General features: G+C 37.4%; 1 protein-coding gene across 3 annotated transcripts in view; it reads left to right on the top strand.

The window, feature by feature from the left end:
• The window catches only part of LOC109238460 (30-kDa cleavage and polyadenylation specificity factor 30-like), an 8,616-nt gene extending 711 nt beyond the window's left edge, over positions 1-7,905 (top strand). The window contains exons 2-7 of one of the 3 annotated variants that reach the window (XM_019404933.1): positions 585-977; positions 1,378-1,540; positions 1,694-1,804; positions 2,952-3,020; positions 5,258-5,344; positions 6,538-7,905. In XM_019404933.1, the coding sequence (XP_019260478.1) occupies positions 585-977; positions 1,378-1,540; positions 1,694-1,804; positions 2,952-3,020; positions 5,258-5,344; positions 6,538-7,389 (1,675 nt within the window). In that variant the 3' untranslated portion in view covers positions 7,390-7,905. Of the gene's footprint in view, positions 1-584; positions 978-1,377; positions 1,541-1,693; positions 1,805-2,951; positions 3,021-5,257; positions 5,345-5,670; positions 5,761-6,537 lie in introns of those variants that run through there. The other 2 variants (XM_019404935.1, XM_019404934.1) reach the window with 2 other exon arrangements.
• The last annotated feature ends 3,387 nt before the right edge of the window (positions 7,906-11,292 follow it).

The raw sequence follows: 11,292 nt of genomic DNA, 5'->3' as shown, positions 1-11,292 counted from the left end.
GGGGGAGGTAAGATATATATTTGCGTACTTACATCACTAGCATGCTAGTAGGGGAAAAACTTTTGGATTGGAATCAAACTCATACTTACTTCGATGAGATTTGAATTTAAGACTTGTCTGTTATGTTTTGGCCTAAGACATTCGTGAAAATCAGGGTCAATCATCGAATTTCACAGCTTATCTGCCTTTATTGTAAATGATGTTGTAACCTGTCTAGAATGATGGCTCTAAGGTCATTGCTACACTGCATACCCAGTTTGGGGTGCATTGCTGGAAAGCTTAACCAGTACTGTGTTGCATGTTTGGACGTTTCCTTGCTGTTCTATCTTTTTGCTCTATTGTTTTTCTCTTTGTGATCCTCATCTGATAGTAGTTCTGCTGATTTGTTTTCGTTCAGCATTGCTCAATCTATGACTGAATGATCATTAATCAGGGTGTAGGTAATTTGATCTTTATAATAATGATCGTTGAGTTGCTTTCTCTAAAGAAAAGTAACTTAAAAGAGGAAAAAATGACCATATTTGTTCTTTTTTCAGTTTTAGCACATAATCACCTGCCTTTTAATGTAAATTCTATAATGACAGGTATAAAATGGGATTTTGCCCGAATGGTCCTGATTGCCGATATAGACATGCAAAGCTGCCTGGACCTCCACCTCCGGTGGAAGAAGTTCTTCAGAAAATCCAGAATTTGACATCCTACAACTATGGTTACTCAAACAGGTTTTTCCAGAACCGCAATGCTAATTATTCAACTCAGGCAGACAAATCTCCTACTCCTCAAGTACAGAATGTAATGAATCAAGCAGTGAAATCTACAGCTGCAGAGCCACCCACTGGGCAGCAGCACCAGCCGCATCAACAGCAAGTTCAACAGCCTCAACATCACGGCGCCCCAACTCAAACACAAACTCTTCCCAACGGCCAGCAAAATCAGGTGGATAGAACTGCAATACCCCTGCCTCAAGGAACATCTAGGTGTGTTCGGAGTTTCAAGGTCTTTACTTAGGTCGTGTAGTCAGTTCATGTACTTAAATAGGTGACAATAATTTGGAGTCTTCCATGTCTGCTGTAATTAGTTTATTCAGAGCCTTGTTAGAATCATAAAGGTTCCACGTATTTTCTGTATCAATTCACTTTGTCCTATTCTTCATTCCGCTGCATGCTCAGTTAGCATGCCTTAGGAACTGATACAAACTATTATGAACTCATTTTATGAGAGTTCTGCTATAAATAATATATATAGTTGGCTGGTAATTTACATGCCTGAAGCACCCTACTATGTTGGGAAGTTTTAGAAACCACCCAGAACAATGATCCAATGTCCATATCTCTATTTTTTACTGTATACTTATCTGATGTCCTTGCATGGGATTAGGTACTTTATAGTTAAAAGCTGCAACCCTGAGAATCTTGAATTGTCAGTACAACAAGGAGTTTGGGCAACTCAACGAAGCAATGAAGCTAAACTAAATGAAGCTTTCGATTCTGTGGAAAATGTCATTCTAGTTTTTTCAATCAACCGGACTAGACATTTTCAGGTAGTCTGTTTTTCACCTATCCCATGATAAGTTTTTAGGTTTTACTTGTTATTTAACAATGCATTGTTTGATTGTAACTTGTGATGGAAGGAATGTGTCTTAGAATTTAGGACTAATTCATAGAATAAAAATAACATGTGTATTGTTTGTTAGGGTCTTGCAAAAATGACATCTAGAATTGGTGGTGCTTCTAAAGGAGGAAACTGGAAGCATGAACACGGAACTGCACATTATGGACGGAATTTTTCAGTAAAATGGTTAAAGGTACTTTTAATTTCCTTACCTGCCCCACCTATATTAGTATTTCTTTCTCTTTTCGTATTCTTGCTTTTCCAATCAGGTGCTTTGCATGGTTGTCAGCGAAATATTTTGTGTAATTTATTAGATTCTGTTCCAGGTAGAGCTGCGGTGACAAGAAAAGATATCCGGTCCCTCTTTCTGATTTATGCAAATGCTAATTGGAAGCTATTTCATGAATGAATGTTCTGTATTTCAAGAGGATTAATGATTCCACCTATATCCCTCAAGGTTTCTGGTTTATCACATAATCTGTTCACAAGTCAATTGACCTCAACAAAGGTTGTTTGACCACGATTTAGGCTCAATCTCCCTCTCTTTTAAATTCATAGGACTTGCGGAGAGTTGATTAGTGTGGTTTAAAATTTTTGTCAGGCTAGACAAGTGACTGTTGAACTAGTTAGGGCAGCCCGGTGCACTAAGTTCCCGCTATGCGCGGGGTCCGGGGAAGGACCGGACCACAAAGGTCTATTGTACTAGTTAGATGAGTCAAAAATCAGTGCAACCAATTATTCAACTCCGGATTTTCTGTTAGATGATTTGCTGGTTTGGCTGATTAAAGAAAAAATGTCATTCAGAACCTTTCCCCTATTAAAATTACGCTTGAAATATTTCATGTATTTAAAATATGCATCACCAGTTATGCAATCAACTGGCTCCTTCAGCTTTGCAAGCCATCGGCTAGATGAATTTTGATTTTACTTTCTGTCAGTACTGCAGGATGATCTGATAAGTACATTGGTATCTTGATCAATGATTTGTTTAACTCACTGTGTAGTTGGAGCCTGGAGGTCATGCCTCTTACCTTGTTGCAATATAAACTGATAAACTCAATGCATATAAGTACCATACGAGAGAAATCCTTTTTCTTTTTGTTGCCCCTTCTGTTTCACTCGAGGACTTTTGATCATTTTCCAACTCTTAACACTTACCAGTTATCAATCAGTGGCAGAGGCTTTAAAATTCTCTTCTTTTTCTTCCTCCTTTTCTAAGTGGAATTGCTTGCATACATGAGGCTTAAAGTTCACAGATTAATTCTCTTCTTTTTCTTACCCCTTTTTTACATCTCAGAATTGCTTGCATACATGAACTAACTCTGAGGTTTAAAGTGCAGCTCTGTGAACTGTCCTTCCAGAAAACTCGCCATTTGAGGAATCCATATAATGAAAACTTACCTGTGAAGGTATATTTAAGCCTTTACTCATTGATTATTTGACATATTTCAACAATTCTAGTTTCCTCTGTGGCTGCTCTGAGCATGTTGATGTCCATAGATTGATTTCTAATGGACATTGGCAGATCAGGGCAGGACTTTGAATGTTGTTATCTGTCATGCTTACTGCTTTAATTTGCAAAATTCTTCATTTATAGATGCCGCTCTAGACTTCACTTTAAAGACTTGATGGACCTGACAGAACCATTTACTAGTCGAGTTTTCCCTCCAGTCAGAATTCGCACATTTTGCTCTTGTCTAGTGACATCCTTAATATTTTTTTCCAGCAAGACTATCCAGCTCCACCAGAACTTCTTTGACTACCAAAAGGTCTTTTTGTTAACGACAAAGACCTTAGTACCTTGAGGTTTGGGTTTCCAGGGTTACATTTCTTTTTTGGGCTCTTTTCCTCAAAGTTGATGCTCCACAATTTGAAGCCTTGTACTGTTGAGCAGGGAAAAGGCGAATAGTGGAGAAATAGCCGGCTTACCATTGTGCTTTGAATAGAATTATTTGAAGATCCAATTTGTGTTTAGTCAATTGAATTTGTGGGGTAGCATGAAGTCGAAAGAAATCATAAAATAACATGATTATATAGATAATTGAAAATTAGCACCCAAAGGTGTGGGCCTAATGGTCAATGAAGTTGGTTGAAAACTATGAGGTCTCAGGTTCAAATCCAGTGGAGACAAAAAGCACTAGGTGATTCTTCCCATCTATCTAAGTCTTGGTGGATAGAGTTACCTGGTACCTGTTGTTGGTGGGAAGTAGCAGGTATCCGGTGGAATTACTCTAGGTGCGTGCAATCTGGTCCGGACGCTGCGGTTATAAAAAAATTAAAAATGGATAATCAAAAATTAATATCTTTGGATAAAATCTTCAAATTGCAATAGAAGCATATTCTGCATGATCATGGAGGCAAGATGCGGTTCAAATACATTCTAGTGCCTATCTGAGGAGTCTCCTTTTCCCTTTCTTTAAAGCAAAAGTTTTGTTGAAAATGGAGGCACTTGCTTCGTTTTGCTCCATGAAATTCTTAGCACTAATGCTCCATTACAATTGAGAAGACCTCACAAATCCATAATTCCAGTTGGTGCATTATGTCATGTCTGCTTTGCTCTTTTAGAAGAGGACTCTGGCTGAAATGATTAGGATTGTGATGATCTGTTGTGCTTTTATAATATCTCAGCTAGTTATTAACAGTTGAAGGGGCTTTGGTTGCACAATGATGGTAAATTCTCTGAAGTTCATTCTGCATCTGATTGAAGAGGACACCAGAATGTTTGGAGGTCATTTTCTTGTAATTTATGTTGATTTTTGTGTTGAGAGATCCATCTCATATCTATGACCCCTTGGATTGGCTTAAAAAAAGTGATTTTTCAACAGAAATAACTTTTAAGCCAAAAAACAATAAGTTGGGTTAACCAGCTTATTGCTTTTGGCTTGTTTTAAGCAGTTTTTAAATACTTTTTAACTTTTCCAAACACCGAATAAAACTAAAAAGAACTTAAAAGCTGATTTGACCAGTTTAAAAGCCGATCCAAACACCCTCTATGTGGTAAAGCAATAGGCCTTCCTGACAACCGTAGTCAACATTTTGGTGTTTGCCCAAGGGCATATCGATTGAAGTAGATTCTTCTACATTACCTTGACCAGTCCTTAACAAGATTGGACGGGGGCTTTCTTATCTATGCAGTTCTTTCTTAGGTTGAGGACATCTAGTCGTCTTTTTATACTCTCCCTCATCAATGGTACTTTTCTTTTCTTATTGAAAAAGAAAAAATGAAATATATATCTTAAGTACGATACTTTACCTTTTAGCCGCAGCCTATTTTGATGCCATGGATATAGCAACACAAACTTTCAAATTATATTATAGAAAATAATGACAAATTACACTTCATGTTATGAAGAGCAAGTTTTTATTCCTTTCTGAAGAATAGAAATCAGTCAAATAGCCTCTTCGAATATTAGTTGCATTTATGTTTGAGCGACTGTGCAAGTATTGCGTCAGATAATTCTCTGCTTATATGTGAACATTCTCTTTTACTGTTGGAATGAAATCATTGGTGACTGTTGCTTATGATTCCAGAGACGTGGACTTTTACTTGTCAAATTCAAAATCTCCTTCTGTGTTTTGTTTGTTAATGTTAAAATTTGTTGCATACTATCATAACTTTCAGCACCTTTTACTGCCATTGTTGCAGATAAGCAGAGATTGTCAAGAATTAGAGATCTCTGTTGGAGAGCAGTTAGCTTCTTTACTCTATCTAGAACCAGACAGTGAACTTATGGTATTCCTTTTTCTTCTTTCAAACGTTAACTTAGCTTTCATTCACTAGATGGTAATTTATCCATTTTGTGGAGCTTTCAGGGGTTGTTTCCATGTTTTTGTCTAGGTATGGTACATCCAAGTTCAAATGACTAGTTCAGATATGAATTTAAAAATACTATAGTTGGGATTGAGTAACTTACGTCAATCTCGTATCCTATATTCAGTTATATACATACAGTGGCTTCAATTATAGGCTTTTCTGGCTTGTAATGTCTGGTGCAATTGTTGAAAAAAAAGATCCTTACACAGAGAGGTACTTGTTTACTTTTTTCCTTTTTGTGATAGGTTTCTGTACTTATAACAGACCTAAGAAGTATTGGGGAGAGGTGATCAGGCAGGGCATGGTACGACTGCAGATTTTCGAGGACATGGCCCTTGATAGGAAGGCCTGGAGGTCAAGCATTAGGGTTGTAGGATAGGGGTAGTAAAGCTTTCCTTACTTCATACCGGGGGTGAGGCGGGGTTGGATTACGGTTGATCTTAGATGGCTTGCAGTTTATGTTGAACTCACACTATTCTTGTTGTTTATCTTAGCCCCGGGCCTTAGATTCTGGTTACTGCTATTGCATGTCATTCATCTTTTGGTTTTTATGCTTCTGTTACTATTACGGTTTCTACTGGAGTTACTAATGAATTCTCTTTTCTTGTTTTTTATTTTATTTTCGTCCTTCTGAGCCGAGGGTCTATCGGAAACAGCCTCTCTGCCCCTATCAGGGCAGGGGTAAGGTCTGCGTACACATTACCCTCCCCAGACCCCACTATGTGGGATTTTACTGGGTAGTTGTTGTTGTTGTTTCTGTACTTATAACCCGCATATAGTCTAGTACTTATTTAGCTTGATTTGATAGTGATTAGGTTCTGCCACTTTGCGGTTTATGTACAATCAAACCTGTTGTGATGAAATTACAAAATTTGGCTGCTTATGGTCCATTTGCCTTTAATACGCTCTTGGTAGTCTATGGAGCATCTATTAGTTGGAGTGCTGATAGAGGAATGCACATGGTGGATACACACACATATGTGTGTGTATATATGTTAATGTATATGTACATTCACGGCACATGGTAGCTATTGGAACTTCAAAAATGACTACCTAATGCAGTTGGACTTTCTGTACAGAATTCTGATGAGCAATAAATTATTGCATTTCAGGCAATCTCAATTGCAGCAGAATCCAAGCGAGAGGAGGAAAGAGCAAAGGGAGTAAACCCTGACAATGGGAATGAGAACCCAGATATTGTACCTTTCGAAGACAATGAAGAAGAGGAAGAGGAAGAAAGTGAGGAGGAGGATGAGAGATTTGGTCAAGCTTTTGGACCACCTGCTTTTGGCAGAGGAAGTGGTAGGGGAATTGTATGGCCTCCTATAGTTCCTTTTGGACGTGGAGCCAGACCTTATCCTGGGATGCGGGGCTTCCCTCCAGGCATGATGAGTGATGAATTTTCTTATGGATCAATGACACCTGATGGTTTTCCTATGCCCGATCTTTTCGGAATGGGCGGCCGGCCTTTTGGACCATTTGGCCCTCGATTCCCAGGTGATATGATGTTTCACAACCGTCCTCCAGCTGCTGGTGGATTTGGGATGATGATGGGTCCAGGAAGGGCCCCTTTCATGGGTGGAATGGGTCCAGGAATGGGTCCAGGAATGGGTCCTGGAGCAACTGGCCCACCCAGAGGTGGTCAACCAATAGGAATGCATCCATCATTTATTCCACCCCCATCACAACCTTCTCAAAATCCTAGGGTCAAAAGGGATCCGAAAGCTCCAGTTAATGAAAGGAACTATAGATTCAGTTCAGGTTTAGATCAAGGTAGGGGTCAAGAGATGGCAGGCTCAGTTGGTGGACCAGATGAAGGAGTACGTTATCCACAAACTGGAAACAGCTTTAGAAATGATGAAAGCGAAAGTGAGGATGAAGCACCTAGAAGGTCCAGACATGGGGATGGAAAGAAAAAGAAGCTTAGCATGGATGGAGATGCTTCAACTGGCACAGAAAAGTAAATTCTGTTAGAAACCCCGAAGAAGCCATCTTGTCTCTGCAATTGTCTGACAGATCCCAAAACGTGGAAAACACATTATAACTAGTTTTGGAAAGTGAAAACTTAGCAATTAGTGTCTTTTGTATACTACACTACATATGATATTCCATTCCGGAGCTCACTAGTTCTTTTGCTTGCTTGTTCAAAGAGCACGCCTGCCTGCAGTATACTGACCCAACTTATGAAAAAGCCAGCTTAAGTCTACGTCAGTAGTGTACAAGTTATTCGGTCATTATTTTGCAAACATATTTGCTTCTCTAATTGTAAAACTGATTTACAGTTACAGGTTAGGCTAGATACAGCAGAGCTGGGCTTTATTTTTTTGGCAAGGTCCTGCCTGTCTGTTAATGGAACATTGAAATGTTGATGAGAGGTCCTGTAACATGATTAGAAGTTGATGCATTGAATCACTTTTTAACTATGATCTATTGTGGTTTCTGATCAATGCAAAACCAGATTAGCAAGTTTGTTTCTTTAACTAATTCAGCCCCTTTGGAAGTTATATTTGTTTCCCTAGCATCAAGATTGAGGCCCCAAGATCATGTCTCCAGTTTCTTCCTGGTAGTATTTAGAACGTATATATATGTCTTTCTATTAAGTATTTTAGTCTTCCCTTGTGGTAACTTGCCGTAACACTGCAATCTAATGTTGCTATTTGTGCTTCCTAACCATTCGCAAGAGAATTCTCTCTAGAACAGTTACCTTACCAGTCATTAGATAATATTGCAGAAACAGGAAACTTGAGGCTTTGATAGTGTAATTGCTATTCATAATAAAATTATGCTCCCACTTTGCTATTGCTGGACTGGATATACGGCAGAATTACTTTAAGATTTATCAAGCCAAACAAAATTCAAGTTCAGTAAAAATTTGGAGGTAAGGTTAGTGACTTTGTAGTTAACAAAATAGTCTAATGACTTTTGGATAGTTAAGTAAATCGAATAAATTTTGTGTTATAAAAGATAATTTAGTAACTTTAGAATAATAAAATGAAAAATTGAGTGGCGTATGAAATTACACCTCGTTAGGATGGTTGTTACCGATTATATTGTATCCGTCATTGTGTTATTACCTATTATCGTATCCATCATTGTGTTACGACGAAAAATGCCACTTTATAGAATAACCGATTTAGTGTGGTCACGTCGTTACCTTCTTTTTTTCTCTCATCTTGGTCTTTCATATTATTAAATAATTCTATTTTATTCTTTACCCAACTTTTTAAATATATAATTTTATTGTTCATATTATTAGTGCATCGGGTGGACTGAGCGGTTATTTACTCTTAACGGTTTGGCTTATCGATTATCGGCTTTTAAATGTATTAATCCGATAGCCACCCGATAAGATATCGGCGGATTGGTATCGATTTAGCTCTTATCGGGCGATTTATCGGCCTAATTCAATCTATATTGCACATGACGCTGCTTTGAGTTCAGAGCAAACTACATTCCAGTCAATAGAATACAATAGATGAGTCCATTATGTCACACATCCTTTTTTACCACCCCCGAGAGGGATATAAGGAGGTTTTTCTGACATTATTCGAAATGAGATTATTTTATTTATTTAATTCTTTCAGAGTCGCCACTTGGAATAGTTTATTATGGTGTCCCAAGTTACCGGTTTATTTTTAAATCCCAAATCGGGAAAATCGGCTTTATTTATTTAAAAAGTCTGCGAAACCAGAAATTCTAAGTAAGGAATTCTGTTAACCCGGGAGAAGGTGTTAGACATTCCCGGGTTCCGTGGTTCTAGCACGGTCGCTTTAACTATTATCAATTGGCCTAATTATCTGATTTATTACATGTTTTACACCTACTGTGCATTTTAAACTTTATAACCGCTTTTAACTATTTATGGAAATTATTCTGGAACAAGTCACGATTGTCGTACACTTGTTTGTTTGATACACATTGCGAATCGTGTCACGGGAACCGTACCCACGATCTACAACATGTTTAATTTATTAAAGTTATTAGAAGTTATGGCCGTGTCACATAAATGTACCCCCGGATCGCGGGACTGTCACGTTATCTAAGAAGAACCCAATGAGGAAAACATTGCTAATACTGTCTGAGCTTGCAATTAAGCTCATGAGTGGAAAACAGGGGGAGCGTGGGCCTGAGATTATGCTAGGCCTTGTTTCAACCGAGTTCTCTTTCATTTTGGGGCTAATGAAGCCCAGCAAATCGACAGAAGAAAAATTATTAACATACAAGAGGCCCCAACTGAAGCCAGTTGTTTTTTTTAAAAAAAAACGCACATATAGCAAGACAAAGAAAAGAAAGTTTATTACACTCTGAAACTCAAATATGCTGAATAACCTCATTATGGATTTTAAAATGCCACTAGCAACAAACATAGGTCTAAACTACCTTAAGCTTCTCAATAATCATATTAATATCAAATACATAATTACTTTTAGCAACGCTGGAACTCTAACCATTAAATTGGATATACCTATCAATTAGACAAGGCATCTGTATGACATGTTAATCAATATCCTCTAATAAACAACCCAAATAACTTGCTGAAGCTATTATGGACAATACATAAACATGTGATCTAATCTAAACATTCACACATGAAGGCTCCCTACTAAACTGTTAACTATCATGGTAGATCCCAAATGCTTAAACATGAAAACTCATACATTACAAACAATAAAGCTAAATAACTGGAAAGAATCGTATGAGAAGTAAAAACTGAAAGTTAACATTTTAAAACTAAACTATTTAGCCTGAAACTTAACACATGAAAGAGATGCTATTCAACACTTTTAATACTAAGCCTCCTAACTGGTTCATGGAATAACACAACAACTTTAATGTATTTAAGTAGAAGCTAGAGAGGAAGAAGCTAAAGAACAGTAGTCAAATAACATTAAAAATTATCAAAAGAAGCTAAAATTTAAACATGAGTCTTAAATTCCATGGCAGCAGTACACTCTTCAAAATAAGCTTGCATTTCATTCATCATTCAAGGCTCAAGATATACCTAGTTACAAAGAATAAGAAACAAGGCTGTGAATCTTCAAGGAAAACAGCAAAAACAAGACACGAAATCAATGGAACAGTAGCAATAACCAGCAGTATCACAGCTTCAACCTCAAACCATCTTGAAATTCAAGAAACCCAGAAATTTTAAAAGAAAATTTATTCTAACTTAGGTCGAAATCAGAAAAGAAATTAATCCACTATCAATGGAACAGTAGCTGAACTTTGTAGTGCTTTTTTAGGGTTCTGAAAATCTGATGTGTGTGTGTGTGAGTGCAGTTTTCTTTTCTTTTTATAGAGTGTATATCCTAAATGGCATCGAAGAATATTCTACCGTAATTCTTGGATAGTACAGCATATTGAAAGAGGATAAAATGTCCAGCTATCCATTTTCAGCATCTTTTAAAATCAATTTCGGACAGCTGGTACCTTCTAGAACTTTCTTCTTTTAGATATTTATTTTTTAAAGTTCTGGAATTCCCCAAAGTTTTCCTTTTAGTCTAATTAGACCCCTACAAGTTCTTAGTGAGTTACAAATCAAGGCAAACAGAGGCAGAACCAAAAGGGATCCAAAAATCCAAATCGGAATGACAAACAGAAGCATGATGATGCAATTTAAACCTAAAACTAAGCTAATCAGTAAATAAAAAATGCTTATCTAATTAACCCTAAATAAAATCTGAATTTAAACAAACACTGGTGGCAGAACACAGTAGCAAACAAAGAAACAAACATGGTAATACAATGAAACCAAATAATTAACCTAATTAACCTACATTGTGATCGAATTAACTAAATGTCACGACCCCAGTTCACCCTCCATGAACATGTCGTGATGACACCTAGTTCCTACAACTAGGTAAGCC

This window comes from Nicotiana attenuata, unplaced genomic scaffold, assembly GCF_001879085.1.
Source record: "Nicotiana attenuata strain UT unplaced genomic scaffold, NIATTr2, whole genome shotgun sequence".
Classification (NCBI taxonomy): Eukaryota; Viridiplantae; Streptophyta; class Magnoliopsida; order Solanales; family Solanaceae; genus Nicotiana; species Nicotiana attenuata.
The sequence above is the reverse complement of the archived record's forward strand: the minus strand, read 5'-3'. Positions and strand labels throughout refer to the sequence as shown.